Source organism: Mytilus galloprovincialis, chromosome 1, assembly GCF_965363235.1.
Source record: "Mytilus galloprovincialis chromosome 1, xbMytGall1.hap1.1, whole genome shotgun sequence".
NCBI classification, from domain to species: domain Eukaryota; kingdom Metazoa; phylum Mollusca; class Bivalvia; order Mytilida; family Mytilidae; genus Mytilus; species Mytilus galloprovincialis.
This window is the reverse complement of record NC_134838.1, coordinates 76,184,070-76,202,166: the sequence shown is the minus strand read 5'-3', so window position 1 is coordinate 76,202,166 and position 18,097 is coordinate 76,184,070. Positions and strand designations below refer to the sequence as shown.

The 18,097-nt window shown below is 32.4% G+C and overlaps 1 protein-coding gene across 3 annotated transcripts in view; it reads right to left on the bottom strand.

The window, feature by feature from the left end:
• Positions 1-18,097, bottom strand: part of LOC143084114 (multiple PDZ domain protein-like) — a 168,947-nt gene that overhangs the window by 135,652 nt on the left and 15,198 nt on the right. For 2 of the 3 annotated variants that reach the window (XM_076260524.1, XM_076260532.1), the window contains exon 5: positions 279-498. In XM_076260524.1, the coding sequence (XP_076116639.1) occupies positions 279-498 (220 nt within the window). Of the gene's footprint in view, positions 1-278; positions 499-10,996; positions 11,404-18,097 lie in introns of those variants that run through there. The other variant, XM_076260538.1, reaches the window with a different exon arrangement.

The window sequence follows — 18,097 nt, the reverse complement described above, 5'->3', positions numbered from 1 at the left end:
GAAGATGTGATATGATTGCCAATGAGACAACTCTCCACAAGAGACCAAATGACACAGAAATTAACAGCTATAGGTCACTGTACTGCCTTCGGCAATGAGCAAAGCCCATACAGCTAAACCTGCATAGACTCTGAATTATTACTACGTTTGCAAATACTTTTTGAATATGCAAAAAGGATTTCTTCATCTACCTTGACCTTAAATTATTCAAACTAAAAATATAGGTCAATGAAACCCATACAGGCATATTGCATGTATTGGGTTGGTTAATAACTTACAACCATATCGGCTGAACCCTCTGACTGTACATTGGACAACTGTTGTTTGTGGGGACTAGGTGGAGGATCCCCTTGTTGGTTTGGATATTGTCCTCTGGCTACCACTAACTGCACAAGTCCCTGTGCACTCTGAAGAATACGGATAGCCTCGTGGTGTGACAAGTCTAGTGGCTGTCCATCTATAGCTAGGATCTGATCTTGTTCTCTAAGTCTTCCATCTCTGTAAATAGCAAAAAAAACATGAAGATTCCATATATATTTAATTGCAATAAAACAGAACACTTCTGGTAACATTGTAATCACACTGACATTAATATCTTCCCCTATAACATTAAAGCAATGGATTTTTTGCTTGAAAATTATTATACAGCATGAAAATGACAATCTCGCTATTTATATGTATATATTACACCTCCCTGAAACATGGAATAACTCTTGAAAATTCTAGGAGAAGGCAAAGCTATATCATGGAAGCAAATTGTTTGGGTGGAGGAAACCAGATTACTTGAAGAGGACTACAACCTTTCACCAGGAAACTGTCATTCCTAGTTAAAAGAAATCTGAAACCAATGTGAAAGAAGACTGAAAACAAACATTGCTTCAGCTGAGCAACCCAATGAGGCAGAACTATTGTGTATAGATTGTAACATTGTTTTTATGGACTTGTTAAACCTATAGGACAATAAAATCATATGAATTTTCAGGGAAAAAAAATGATTGAATGGTTTGCCACTTCCATGACTATTCCCAGCTTAGACTACTGGTATATAATGACATTTTGTTTTTATGTCAAGAAATCAATTTTTTTTATTTAGCATTATTGTGAATATATACTTTGCCATTGTTTGGGTACTGTAAATAAATCATGAAGTGAATTAGTCTGTTACAGAGCAGACGGACATCTATAGTTATAAGGACTTCCTTGTTTGTTAAATAACATCATGAGTCAAATACTCTTATAGCCAATTTCAAACAGACAGTAGTGACATCACTAAGCTGTGTAAAAAACAAGCCGTCACATTTAATAATCAACTTGATTTCAAACCAGATGACATATTACAGCAGTCTAGTCTCATTTAAAGGTGTGCTCATTTCATATGTAATAATTTTATGCCTTTTTTCTCTATTGGCAACTAATTCAATCGAAATAAACAATTCAATGAAAAGTTATAAAGTGCCTTCAACCTGCATTGACCTAGTCATATCCAACCTGTGACCTTTTGGGTTTGGTGGGCAACTATGCAACTGACAACCTGCATGTGACCTTTGAAATTTTTTTAATAACCAGAACCACACCAGTTAAGAACAGTATAGTTTCAAAAGTTGCCTAGTGACCTGAGGCCTTTAAAAACATGAACAAGTGACCTAAGGTGGGCACTCTACTGGAGCCCCAATAAGAATACAAATACATCAATACAGCTTCAAATTATTCTGTTTAGCAATACATTTAAGTACTATTTACACAGACAGAAAAGACACTAATAGATGCATACCAAATTACAAGCTATTAAATATATCTTTTCTGAAAGTAATCCGATCTTGCAGGCAAAATAAGCCAATGTGTTTGCATCAAGGGCCTGTTATTTGAACAAGCTATACCATTATGGTCTTAATTGAATCATTTTATGTGGGGAAAATTTCATTAAAATCTCAAATGAACAGCAATTTGTTTAAAAGAATAGCTTTTTCACAGTTTGATTAAAACACACTGTCTTGTTCAAATACCATGTACAACTGCCAATATGTGATTTTTAGTCGCAGTTGAACAGTCAATTAACAGGATGAAGTATTAAATTGTGGATTTCCCGTAAATACCATTAAATAATTTGATTTGAATCTTATGTAAGTCAGTGAAAAACATCAGAAATTTGATTACAATACAAAATACATCAATAAATTATGAACCTGGAACAAAATGTGAAAGAAGACTATTGATTTCCTCAAAACATACAGTGTCAATTATTGACTAGGTATAGATGTACATAGTTTATTCAGAATGAAGCAATTGAAATATAATGTTCATTATGATTTTTTTAAATGCATTGAGACATATGCTCTAGAGAACGTTAAACAAAAGACACAACACATTTTTTTTTCAGTGATGAAATATTCAATGAGTTACAGTGAGCCAGCAACTACTAAGTAGGAAGAATCTTATTGACGATGCTTAACAATTCAGTTGAATAAGAATGCTTTTTTAATTCTAAATACTGAAAAATTGAAAAAACCAGAAATTGTAAACATTCCAATTTTGCCCTACCATAAGTAGGTTTCCTTAAACTTATAATTATCACAAACTTAACATGTGAAGGACATTTGAAAGTTTAAAATTCAATGGACAATGATGTGACATTTAAACTTTGACTACCGGTAAGCATTGTTGGTTCCCCTAAACAAACTTTAACAATCTGTCAATGTTGCTGAAAAGGGAAACTCTGTCTAAGCAGGAAACAGCATGCCTAAGGTTAGCTATGCCAGAAAAAAAACTGTAGAAAACTGACTTTTCAATTCCAAGGACTACAATTTTTATTCATAAATTACTCAACTGAAACATAACTCAAAACTTACTCTGTAACTTTTAACCAACTATTTAATCTATTGATCCAGGCATAACAAATAAAAGAGTGACAAAAATTGATACTTTCAATCAACTTTTGGTGATCTTAGGTCTACATACTAAATATATGAGATATATATTCAGTATGTAGACCTTTGTTTTTCACTCAGGTTTTTCACCCCCAAGGGTTACTGGGGAATAGAAATATGGTGGATTTGGTCTTCTCCTGACCATTTTTACCCTCATCTTCCTGTAGCAGTCCAAATGTTTCATCCTGCATCCTGGATAGCCTTTATTACAGGACCTTCCTATTGTATTAGTTAATTTGTTTCCATCCTATCATGCATAATTAGCATGTTGCTGAGTCATGAGACGCATGACCCATTGCTAGTTATGTCTAAGTCATTTGTGCTTCAATCGAAAGTTTGATTTTTTTAAATTATATATACTGTTAAATTAAACTTTTGGGTTGACACATCTCTTTTTCCATTCTTTAAAATTCCATGTTATATAAATATAAATATAATCATGCATTCAAATCTTGAAACACATCTTAAAAATATACATTAGATGGCAATTCAATATATAATTACAGTGTAATGCCAGAGTTAACTTCTTACCACTATTTTATAGGGTGATAACAAATTTATAATTAAATAACCATTATTATCACCAATAAATTTTCTCAAGGCAGTTCAACATTTTCAAAAATACTACTGAAGTAAAAGCAATTTCCTGGGTGTGTAATTAAGCAGGAGCTCTAATCAAATTGTTCCTTCTTCTCAACGTTAGAATCTTAATTAAGTAGTAGAAGCAATTTATAAACGCTTACAGGCTGCAAGTTTGAAGGTCTGCTGAGCATAATTTGATTCTTAAAGCTAAAATTGATGATGAAAGCCGAGTCAATATGTACAGATGTAAGCACAGGAATTTTCTTATTAATCAACATATGTACTTAGTATATTAACGGTAGTTATGTTGTGATGTAATTCTTGGCTCAATATAAAAAAAGTCATCAATAGATGACACGCTCAGGTGAAATACGAATATGGGTAGATGGGGGAGGACCTGATGGCTTCAAGTTCTATAAAGTATGAATCAATGATCATTGATGACATTTTCTTTACAAAAAGGAGTAGGTTCATTTTCGGACTTTTTAGCACGAATAAAACGATTTTACGATATTGCATGAACAGATCAGTGAATAAAATAAAGGCAAATAATCAATGAACTAAACCATACACTTTAAATCTTTTTCCAGAGTTGGATTGGTGAAGGAAAAAATAGTTCTTGGACCCTTTTTTCCCACTGGAACTTTTCCTTTTCTATTTCTGGATTCACATACTAGAGGTAAACCTTAAGATGAAGTCTGGTCATATATTGATCAATCTTAAACATTACTTTAAAAAACGCTGACTCATTTTCAATTATATGTACGGTAGACAGAAATGACTAAGCTATGTATTAGCACCAGGAATTACAGAAAAAAAAATACTTGATGATGCTGTTAAAGTAGGCTAAGGTACAATGGTGTAAGCAATTTAGCTTTGTTAGTTATATTATTGGATTTAGAATGTGAAGAAAAAACATGTTCCGTGGCTATATGTATGTATGTCTAGCTAATTCAATACAGTTGTATTACCATAAGCAAAGCAATAATGTATCAATATAGCTGTTCTTTTGAAATTTTCCTTTTTCTTTATTTTCATAATGTGTGAATGAAAAATATGAAAAAGTATTATGAAAATAAGGAGATGAGGTATGATTGCCAATGAGATAACTATCCACCAAAGTTCAAATGAAGTGGATGAAGGCAATTATGGGCAACCATATGGCCTTCATCAATGAGAAAAAACATTTATCCTATGGCCAGCTTTAAAAGGCCCAGACATATAAAATAAAACAATTCAATTGAGAAAACTAACTCCCTATTTTATAAGACATCAATTTCCCAAAAACAAATATGACAGACATGAACCAACAACAACCACTGAACTACAGGCTACTGAGTTGGAGCATACAAATAAAGTATGTGGCAAGGTCAAACATGTTCATGAATGCCCCAACCCTACCCCTAACCAGGGACACCGTTGTGACTTTTTTAAAGGCGATTTTGGATATGGTATGTATAAAAATAGTATTCTTCATATTTACAAAAGACAATTTCATCATCATTTTGAATACAACCAATATCAATTGTTAAGAAATGGCTAAGCAGATTTTGAGTAGATGACTTGACAGCCAGACTAATAAACAACAAATTTACATAACTAAATCACATGCATCCAAGAAATTATGTTCACTGAATGGACTGTCTGTCAATTTGTTAAAACAAATGCAAGATAAGTGACTTTCTTGGGGTGCTAAACTGATCTTATTACAAAACAAAAGTGATCAATACTAATAGCTCTGTTTATTGGTTTTTATGATCATCTTGCTGCATTACCACAACTTTAAAAGTTTTAATAGCATCAGAGAGAGTTTTGGGTTTCAGGGATAAAGTTTTAGCTGATTGTAATTAGCCAAGCTTCCTGTAGTTCAAGAACAGTAACTTTGAGCTGTAAATTTAGAAATTATTGCTTGGATTTATTTTATGCAAATAATGAGACTTGGAGGGGATCGCAGTAAGATCAAGAACTCATATTCTGATATCTGATACATATTTTAATGCAGATTTTCCTGAATTCCCAATAATTTATCCCATACTTTGCACTTTACCCAAAATAGCAACAATAAATTCAAGCAATTATATTTCAATTTCCAGTAATTTATATCTTATACTTTCATGAAAAAGGTTTAACTTAAGGTAAACAATATTTAGTGATATTTTTTTTTAGAAACATGATATCCAGGTACATGTACAAGCTGCAAAGGCTGATTGTAAAATATATAAACATTCAATCCCAAGGTTATAGCTTCAATGAGCACTTCATGTAACAAACAGTATGTAATTAACCTCTACTGAACTTTGTATTGACTTTTGTTGGAGAAACTATTTACAAGTAAATTTGTAAATATTTGTATTTTACATGAAAAACAACAGAGCTATTAACCCATAATTTTCTTTGGCAAACAGCTTTGTATTTCACTCCTAGATGTTTATTTACCAAGTGCTATTAAATAATATTAACTGACAGTTTGCAAATTATTATATTCTAGAATGTCTTCAAGCCTTATTTCTACAAATTAATAAAAAAAAATAACCTTTATGTTTAAACAGATTTTTAAGTGTAATTTCATTGTGAAAGGAAATTGATTTGTTGAGATACTATTGCAAATGCTCAGTGCAAATGTATCAAATTATATTGAATGCTCCAAACATGGTATTTTGAAATTATGTTGCCTTTGAAAGTCTGCAAATGAGATAAAGTCTGTTTGATTCCTTGGCATCTTTTAGGAGGACAGATAAACATTGATAATCTGACTACCCAGGTAAATAAAGTCAACACAAAGAGCATGCAAAGTACATGGAGAGAGCCACCAATATTCGGCAGAAAAACTAACAAAAGACAGCCATGAACTGGTCTCACAACACTGCGCTTACCCTCATTCCAAACAACCAACCTAACACTGAAAAACTGCAGTATCTTTTTATGAAACTAAAATCATAAAAGAAATAGATTGCAGTAACCTAAGTCTTGAAACCCAAAAAGAAATTGCACTGAACTTCTGTAGTCTAATCCTATAACTCACATCCCAGCAATTGTCAACTGCAGCAACCTAGTCCAAAAGCCAACATCATCAAATTGATTGACAGTGTTAACTTAAATAAAAAAGAAGATGCGGTATGAATTTCTAAACTGAAATTCACACTATATAAGTAGTTAACAATGGCAGTAACATGATTCTTCAGGCAGTAACAAGAGTCAAATGGATGTGACATGAATCTATCTGCATATCATGATCATTACAAAGACAAATTACAGAAACAGATACCTGAAACTTGCAACATAGATTTTCAAGTGTTGGATTCTCCAATAATATAATCTTGAGCAATGCTGTTGATATTGTTCCAGAAATAGGCATTTTATGCTGTTCGAATGTTATCATATGTTTGTTTACAATACATTGATGTATAATAGATTGCTGCAGCTGACACCTGATTGATACTTATATCATTTCAGTATGTTGTGATGGCTGGGCATCAAATTATAAGGCCTTAGGAAAAGAATTGACAGTTCTTTTAGTTCTTAAATTAAGGTGTCTAGTAAATTTGATATGACTTCAGATTTCCTTACTTTAAACCAACTTTTTATCACAAATACATGTACTTTGTTTTGCGTTTAGCTCTTATGTTCACAATTTTCTAATTTTCTTGTTATCTATCTATATGTATATTCAGATTTTCAGAGTTTTCACAAATTTGAGATGATCTATATTTGCCTCTTTTTTCTACTCGCAAAAGTAGAGAAAATATATATTTCACAAAAACGAGTTCGTTTACACTTGTCAATTAAGTGGTTCCATTAAACTAGGCCCATCATGACTTTGTATCTATACAACAGCCAGTTCCATTCCTATTATATCCCATCTAAAGTTTCTGTTGTTGACTTTAGTATACTCTTGACATTTCTAACCCTAACCTACAGAGCTCTGACGAGGTGATTCACTTTAATTTATCTTTGGACTGCAGCCACTTTATTGAGATGATTAATGCTATAGATACTGAAGTGTTCACTCAAGGTTACATTCTGTAATCTTGCACTTCTGATCTTTACTTTTATAATCAAACAGTTTCTGTTAGATTCATCTGCTTGGAGAAATCATACATTGCATAAATATATAAATAAACTTTCTGTACAGATTTGTAAGACAGTTAACACATTTTTGAGGAGTATTGTTCGAAAAAAAGAATGGAGATTGTGTCCATGTGACACAGATGATGTCCCCATTTGCATACAACCTTATAAAGGGGCATAACTGCAGCCACTTGAAATGATTAATGCTATAGATTATATACTGTAGCCTTTCACTCAAGGTTTATACTTTCTGTAATCTTGCACTTTTGATCTTTACTTTTATAATCAAAGAATTCTATTAGATTCATTTGCCTGGGTAATCAAACATTGCATAAATATAAAAATAAACTTTCTATGCAGGACTTGAAAGACAGTTTACACATTTTTGAAGAGTATGGTTTAAAAAAAATAATGGAGAATGAGTCCACAAGGTCCCTGCCTAATAAGGGCATATCTTCCAAACAGAAAAGTGACTCCAGCCTAATTCAAACTTGATCTGAGTATTCTGGTAATAAACATTGTGTACACGTTTCATAACATTTGGTTGAGGCAAAGTTAGAAAACAGAAACCAATTTGGGAAGTTTGGACCGAAAAGGGTTAACCTTAATGCCCCCTCCACTACTACTGTCTGTTGTTTCTTGGACAGTATATGTGATATATTATATAAAACAAGAGTGCACACACTGAAATGTCTCGCCTTCTATACTAATCATTGATATTATGTTGATAGTCCAAAGTAAAAAGCTAAGCTTTATTACAACTGTCACATAAACTTAACATTAACCAAGATAACTAAACAAAGACCAATGAACCTTGAAAATTAGGTCAAGGTCAGATAAACCATGCCAGGCAGACATGTACAGCTAACAATGCTTCTATAAAACATATGTAGTTGACCCATTACTTAAAGTTAAAGAAAAATAGACCAAAACACAAAAACTTAACACTGTGCAATGAACCGTGAAAATGAGGTCACGGTCAAATAAAACCTGCGCGACTGACATAAAGATCATAAAATATTTCCATACACCAAATATAGTTGACCTATGGCATATAGTATTAGATAAAAAGACCAAAACTCAAAAACTTAACTTTGACCACTGAACCATGAATATGAGGTCAAGGTCACATGACATCTGCCCGCTAGACATGTACACCTTACAATCATTCCAAACAACAAATATAGTAGACCTATTGCATATAGTATGAGAAAAACAGACCAAAACACAAAAATTTAACTAAAACCACTGAACCATGAAAATGAGGTCAAGGTCAGATGACACCTGCCAGTTGGACATGTACACCTTACAGTCCTTCCATACACTGAATATACTAGCCCTATTGCTTATAGTATCTGAGATATGGACTTGACCACCAAAACTTAACCTTGTTCACTGATCCATGAAATGAGGTCGAGGTCAAGTGAAAACTGTCTGACAGACATGAGGACCTTGCAAGGTACGCACATATCAAATATAGTTATCCTATTACTTATAATAAGAGAGAATTCAACATTACAAAAAATTTGAACTTTTTTTTCAAGTGGTCACTGAACCATGAAAATGAGGTCAAGGACATTGGACATGTGACTGACGGAAACTTCGTAACATGAAGCATCTATATACAAAGTATGAAGCATCCAGGTCTTCCACCTTCTAAAATATAAAGCTTTTAAGAAGTGAGCTAACACCGCCGCCGCCGCCGCCGGATCACTATCCCTATGTCGAGCTTTCTGCAACAAAAGTTGCAGGCTCGACAAAAATCACATGTCACCCTAAGAAATGATACAAATGGTTACTAGGCTTTTAATAAAAACAGTTTGCTGCAAATGTCTTCAAGAATAAACTTTTGAAATCATGCCTTATAGCATGCTGAAAGAACAATCCCTTTGTCAATTTATGAAAATATCATACAAATGCATGTGTGTGGATGCAAAGGTCCTGTCTGTTTCTTGTATAAAAAAAACTTTGTCATAGTAAATGAACTGTGTAACTCCATATAATGTGTAGCACCATGCCTTAACCTTTTGAACCTCTGGTTATCAAATTATTCCCCAAGGAAATCTTTAAAAAAAAAAATTTAAAAATCAATTTATTTGACATTCTTTTAATTTCCATATAGATTTATTTCTTGGCATATTTTCTCTCCTCAAAAATGAGAAAGAAACCCTGTCATTGATTATGACAGCCTTAATTAAAATAATACTATGATATCCTTCAGAAAATGGTATGACAACACATCAAAGAAAGCCAGTTCAGGTCATTTAGGAATTTCCATGCACAGAACAAGAATATATGACAATGGACAACTTAAAACTTTAATTCCTTAGTGAAGAATAAAATTAGATGCTGGGTATATGTCAATGAGACAGCAATCTAAAAATGTCCATTCCTAATTATTTTGTTTCTTTTATAACCCTTTTAAATAGTATACTGTTACAACCAAGTGTTTGCTGTTGTTCTTAGTTACTAACACCTGCTAAGAGTAATCAGTACCCTAGGGCACATAACAGTTTGTGTCTAAAGAGATTGTTTGTGGAAGAGGATTTTGTAGAAAGTCTACCTAATATAACGATGTAAAGGGATTTTCATAGAGTCTTCAACAATAGACAAGACCTTAGCAATATGACAAGCTCGAAATTAGCCTAAATCTAAGTTGGAATTAAATTTAACAAATACCATATTCCATCAGCTTCAAATTTCCTAAATAACTTGTTTATTTTATTTTGGATCATAAAAATATATGCAAACGAATGAATCAGGCATAGATTACCTTAGCTGGATTTGGCAAAACTTTTAGGAATTTTGGTTCTCAATGTTCTTCAAATTCGTACTTTATTTGGCCTTTTTAACTTTTTTGGATTCAAGCGTCACTGATGAGTCTTTTGTAGACAAAACGTGCATCTGGCATATATACAAAATTTTGTCCTGGTATCTATGATGAGTTTATTTTCAACGTTTTGTTTTGTTTTTTTTGGCTTTATGCTGGAGGTAACATGTGCTATGGAAGAAATTTGTGCAATTATTTTTGTGTTTATATAATCATCATTCACACTAAGATAGCTTAGTTTCTTAATATAAACAGGGATGTAACAACCACTAATTACTTGGGTAAAAACTTGAGGAAATTCCAAAATAACAATTCAAGATGTAAGAATTCCAAACATTCAAAAATAACACCCCAAAATGATTCCATTGCAAGAAATTGTACAGAAATTAAAGTGTAGATCTACATATTGTAGACTTGGGGAATATAATTATATAATGTCGTGTAACTTGGACTTAATACATGTAGTATGAAATTAAATATGGATATCCAGTTACTAAAATATTATCTGATCAAATCTGCAACCTCCATTACCGAAGCTGTCAGTGATCAACTTCAATCATAACATGCCAAAATACATCTAATATAACCCTACCTGTTTTTAAGAGCTTATCCGAGGAAACATGGATGAATTGTACACACATTCCAACACAAACATAACGGTTTAATTAGCACTAGTCATCAACACAAGCACTTAGATCACCTATTAATTAGATTTTTTTTATAGATCCAGGGTAATAATCCATATCTAATATCGCAACATTAATAATTCCATTGGCAAAGTCTGCTTGCAACAGACTGTGGAAAATGCTCAAATTTTTACAACCTGGCAATCATTCTAAATTTAGCTGACACATTGATGAAAAACAGTAGATTTTCCAATCATCTAATTTAATTAAAACACTCAACTGTAGCTGGAGAAATGATTGTCTTCGGTTAATGGGTTAACTCTCATTCCCAATATAATCTGTGTTAAACAGACTGCTTCCGAGAGAGGACTAGGAAAGCACTGTTCATATTACTGCCTTTTGTGTACACAAACATGTATTGAGATTTCCAATATCGAATCAATAACATAGTTGTCTTTTGATCGGGAATGCTAAATGTGTAACATTCACATTTAGCTCTTATTGATATAATCATGCTACAACTGTCAATAGATAGAAATTGTGTCAATTTCACTTTTTTTTATTTGAGGACAAATAAAATAGACCGGTATTTTTATTGACGCCTGTTAACTTATTTCCAATTTTCCCTTTTGAAATTGCTGATTTAATGGTAATTTTATGCCGTCAATAAAATTGTAAAAATTAATAGATAAATACAATATAAAAGGACAGACAGAAGCCAACAGCTGTGAAGTCCATCTGATCAATAGTATTGATTGATAAATGATGAAGAGCAATAACCAAGGGGAATAACTCAACTTTTCCAATATAACCTAATATTCATAACTTGAACACATCTGATTAAAATATAGTTTATTGATTTGTTTTGTTGGATAATGAAATAATAACAAATGAGTTGTGAAAAGGAAAGATAACAAATAACACTTTTGAAAACATAAGTTAAACATCCTCTTTTGACTGTACTCTGTAGTAAATACTGTAAAATATTATTAATATAATTTTTTAATATTTTTTTTTAAAACAGAAAATTTAATAAAACAAGTTTTAAAATAGGCTAAATATTAAAAGCTCATGTAAATAGTGTCAATTTACATAGAAGAATTAAGGTTACCTTTCAGTTAAAAAAAAGATCTTATCCATAAATCATATTATATAAAATTGAGAATGGAAATGGGGAATGTGTCAAAGAGACAACAACCCAACCATAGAACAGACAACAGCAGAAGGTTACCAACAGGTCTTCAATGCAACGAGAAATTCTCGCACCCTGAGGCGTCCTTCAGCTGGCCCCTAAACAAATATATACTAGTTTAGTGATAATGAACACCATACTAAACTCCAAATTGTATATAAATACTTCACTTCAGATGAAACATGAGATACTGTGAATAAGGGTAAAAAATTATAGACCCCTCCACTTTGTTTCAAATTAGGCCAACTAAAATTAATTAGTAGATTTTCATCCAAATTTTTGAAAAAAATGGGGCGGGTGGGAGGATTTTATTTTTTAAATTTTATTTCATATGAAACCTTCTGGTCACGTGTTATTCATATATGCAAGTGTAATAATAAGCTTATATCATGCAAATACATCAATAAGGTGTCTTGTATAAGACAATAACAATCAAAACCAAGGAGTAACCAAAGACTCATAAAACCAAAAGACATTTACATCAACAGTTACAAATAATAAGTAGGACCCAACACGAACTCCACTAAAAACCAGGAGTGAAATCAGGTGCTCCGGAAGGGTAAGCATTTTCTGCACCGTATACGGCACCCGTCATGTTATTTCTTTGTTCAGTTCGGTAATGATGGAAGGTTATTATGACTGAGGAAGAATATCACTGAGATATGATCTCTGACACACTTTTGTCATAATGGCCAATCAGCTCATGATGGCGGCCATAAAATTACTTGAGTGATGACCTTAATTTGATTGATTCATAGCCCTGTCTTAGCAACTTTTGAGAAAGCAGTATTCCTCGTTCAACAAAATCAACGTACTTTGAGCTAGCTCTAGAGTAAAGTATCAATTGAGACACATATACTCCATATGCTGGTGCCGCTTTTTCAAATTCGTAAATATATATCTCTGATTGGCAATCACTGTTGGCAATCACTGTTATTCATGTAATTGCCGCTTTAGAAACCTATTTTATAGTAAACAGCAGAAATGTGGAGAAATGCTCTCTTCAGTTGGACTACCTACATCAAATGTATTTCTTTCTAAGCAATGTTTTGTTGTCCTTATAAAATGAAGCAAATGCATTGGTATGCAACACAAGTACGATAAGTACAGAATAAAATGAAAACTCAAACAGTGTTGAAATAATAGGATTGGTCCTTAGTATGCAAGATGCAAATATAATTACAATGTAAAACATAAAGTTGTTTAATGACTCTATCGTGGGTATTGTGACAGATAAAATTGAGAATGGAAATTGTTTGCTGTTTTTCTACAAAAAACGAAAGGCATGGCTAAATCTAAATCTAACAGCTTGCTATAAATTAATAAATGCGTATGTTTGTCGATTTTCTGAACTCAATATACGGTCACCAATCTAAAAAGTTCATGCTTGTGTCAATTTCTTTATTCCAGTCAAATGTGTTCCACGATTCTTACGCTTTTGGGTTTCATTCACAGTTCAAATTTCTTGACACAAAGTCATTGTATAAATAAAATGAATCCAAGGTGTTTTATTTACAAACATTTGTGTCATTTGTGACATATGGCGATTTGCGTTCTTGGACACACAGCGTATTATTACTCGTAACCCGAATATTTCATGCCCTTCTCGTAATCAATCTCTATTCTCGGTAAATGATGTTGTCATCATAGATCAGAATATATATATCGACTTAATGATTTCAGTAAGAATACCACAGGCACTTGTTTCTATCCATTGGAAGACCCACTATCAACGTATATTTAAATATACGTTGATAGTGGGTCTTCCAATGGATAGAAACAAGTGCCTGTGAAGAATACTCCAGATGAGGAATACGAAAACCGTATTTTGAAACAGGAAGTTTTACATGAAGCGAAATTATCGACGGTTACCGGTAACGGAAATGAAAAAAATCCGGAAATCATAATTTTTTCAAAAATAAAAAAAATCGGGGCGGGAAGATTTCAGAGGGGCGGGCGGGGATGAAAATCTATCAATTAAATTTAATTGGCCTTACATAAGACAAACTATCTCCTTTTAAATACTGGACAGGAATGGTTTTGCTCATTTTATTCTGATTTTTAAATAAAGTAAAAAGTTAGTTAATTTTTATTTAAATCCATTAAATTATAATATTTATTGGCAACATTAACTCAACCTACAAGCACTGTTTCAAAACAATCATAGTTAAAAAATTTCCTGAAAATGTTTCAATGTCTTCCAAACTGGAGATCAAATGTTGGTTGCCTCTGACAAGTCATTTGGAAAACTATGCCATATTTACTGATATTAATAAACAACTAGCAATATGTTAATAAATATTCATATGTTGATTACTTGATTAATGATATCAACAATTTGCACATTTATCAACATGTTAAAGGTGATGGTATCAACTATTGATCGACATGTTAATAAATGGTGTTCCAGCCACCAATATTATCACAATAATATATTTAACTAGTATCTCAATTGTTTGAAAAACATTTGAAAGGTCTTTCCTGTAAAAGTGACGTTTTCGTAATGTAGTTTGTACGACCTTTCTTTTGATATACGACAAGCATACCTTCTGAAACTTTTTGCATTTTACACTTAATGACCTCATCCGCCTACATTTTTGAGATTGCAAGTATGATATATGTAACATAGAGTAGATGAGCTTTTATTTGATATGCGACAACGCCATGTTCTAGAAAGTTTGATTTTTGCACTTAATAACTTATCCAACTATTTCTTTTTAGGTCGGGAATTTGATATTTCAAATGTACACATTATAACCTTTCATTTGATATACAACAACCCTATCTTAAAAGAAAATTTATTTTTTGCACTCAATGACCCCATCCAACCAATTTTTGGGGACGTCAATTTGAAATTTGAAATATATACGCTTTATGTTCTTTCATTTGATATGCGACAACCTTACCATCTGAGAAATTTGAATTTTTGCACTAAATGACCCCACCCTTCCCCCTGGGATGAAAAAGAGGTTTAAAATTTTCATTTTTAAGTAGAGTTTATAAAGACCTTCAATATCAGATGCCCCCATTTGACAAAGTGCCAAAAATGATGCAATATCAACTATATAAATAGAAGTTATGAAACTTACAAAGTCAATGCAAAACATGAAAATTTCAAATTGATTTTTTGGTGTTTTTTTTCAATGGAATGTTTTTGGTATTTTGTCAAACATATAACTATGTTAACCTCTTCAATTTCTTAAACATTTTTAGTGGTAAGCTGTTGTTGATTTAGAAAAACATGACTCCACTCGCAAAAATTTCAAACTGCATTTTCTCTAAAACGACAATAGATATCTCAAATCTGTTAAATGATAAATGATCTACAGTTGAAGGACAACATCGTAGAAAAAGATTTGGGACAATTCCAAAGTTCATCAAGGTCACAATTAATCATCAAATGTTTGATGCAATACCATACTTGAGAACCGGAAGTCGTAGAGACGTGGGACTATCATCATTCAACTCAGGACCACTTGACCTTTCAAATATCACAAGGTCAAGGTCTTAGTATACTGTGAAGGTCAAGGTGAAATTTCCTCATGACCTGACATTGACCTCAAATTGAAGGTGTTGAATTACTGATCATCTTTGCAGTGTATAGTAGGTTGATATCTGTTACCTTTAAAAAGATATACACAAAATACTATACTTTTAAGAATCATCCTGTTGTAACTTTTGAACAGACGGTCGGACATTTTTGGGCTTATGTGTAAAATGTAGAGCTCGTTAAGAAGAACATTCCAACCCAGTATGTATGCAGCAAACTCTTATTGTTTTCTTAATATGCAAGCTTGAAATTGCGGCGTAATTTTTTTTGTACTCGGTGACCTTTGACCTTGGTTGCAAATTGAAGGTCACGTAAACCTAAGATTACTGGTGAAGGTCCCAAGTCTCTACGACTTCCAGTTCTCGAAATACAATTTTTCAAGGGAAATGGTGTGGGCATGTTGAAAAAAATCAATAAAAGGGAGATAACTTCTAAAGGGGATAATGAAATCCTAAACAAGTTCATACAGGTCTATCGATGGTTCAAATTTGGTATTGATAACTCTAATAGAAGCGGTAGGAGGGCGTGCCAAAAAAATGCTGGCAGTAAAAAACAAACATTAGAAAAACAAGGTCTTTCCTCACATAGGGGAAAGACCTTAATAAACCATGCTGATGTAAAATATCCAACATTAATATGCAGATTTGAAAAAAAAAATGAATGAGGTATGCACCAGGGAAACACAGGTTATCACAAGCAGTTCAAAGCAAATATTATAACATGAATTTTCAATTTGTGTTTTGTTATCAATATTTTGCAACATATCATTTACAGTGTGCAACACATTTTTTTTATGTTATTTCGAATAGACTGACAAAATATTACAGTTATTTCTTATAATTTAATTTAAATTCCATTTTAAACTGGCGTAAATCATGAAAAAACATTGATGACCATGACAAAATTTGTCTATGATATGATAAACAAAACGATGCCAGCCAATCAAAAGACGTATTACATCCAAAATTAAATTATATCAAAATGTAACCAGATGCTCCGCAGGGCGCAGCTTTATACGACCGCAGAGGTTGAACCCTGAACGGTTGGGGCAAGTATGGACACAACATTCCAGCTGGATTCAGCTCTAAATTTGGATTGTGATTAAATAGTTGACACAGCATAGGTTTCTGACACAGAATGAATGTGGTCTAATGAACTTAAAATACTTTTTTTTCCTTTGAGCAATTCACTATGCTGTTGAATATTAATCCTCTCAAAAAAATGTTTAAAATTTTCTTTTTATTTATGAAATCTGAAATGAGAAAAATTTAACCCCCCCCCCCCCCCCATTTTTTTTTTCACATCCCCCTTTCCCTTTTTCCAAAACTGATCTCAATTCAAATTTCTAATGGAGTTTGCAACAATAACTACTCATTTAAATACATCATAAAATATTAAAATGTAACAAAAGGTGCTTGTTATCACTGAATGGTAAAGATTGTTTTAATTTGGTAGTAAAAGTGAATATACATTGTATATTGTATAAAACAATGATTTAAGTTGATTCAACTACTATTCTGGACAAAGAAAGATAACTCCAATCAATTGAAAATTTCTTGCTATTGCACAATATTGTGCAATTGGATATTTCTTGATATTGTGCAATACTGTGCAATTGAAAATATTTGCTATTGCACAATACTGTGCAATTGAAGATTTCTTGCTATTGCGCAATACTGTGCAATTGAAAATTTCTTGCTATTGCACAATACTGTGCAATTGAAGATTTCTTGCTATTGCTGAATACTGTGCAATTGAAAATTTCTTGCTATTGCACAATACTTAATATAATAATTTTGGATCCTGATTTGAACCAACTTGAAAACTGGGCCCATAATCAAAAATCTAAGTACATGTTTAGATTCAGCATATCAAAAAAGCTCAAGAATTCAATTTTTGTTAAAATCAAACTTAGTTTAATTTTGGACCCTTTGGACTTTAATGTAGACCAATTTGAAAACGGGACTAAAAATTAAGAATCTACATACACAGTAAGATTTGGCATATCAAAGAACCCCAATTATTCAATTTTTGATGAAATCAAACAAAGTTTAATTTGGACCCGATTTGGACCAACTTGAAAACTGGGCCAATAATCAAAAATCTTAGTACATTTTTAGATTCAGCATATCAAAGAACCCCAAGGATTCAATTTTTGTCAAAATCAAACTAAGTTTAATTTTGGACCCTTTGGACCTTAATGTAGACCAATTTGAAAACGGGACCAAAAATTAAGAATCTACATACACAGTTAGATTCGGCATATCAAAGAACCCCAATTATTCAATTTTTGATGAAATCAAACTAAGTTCAATTTTGGACCCT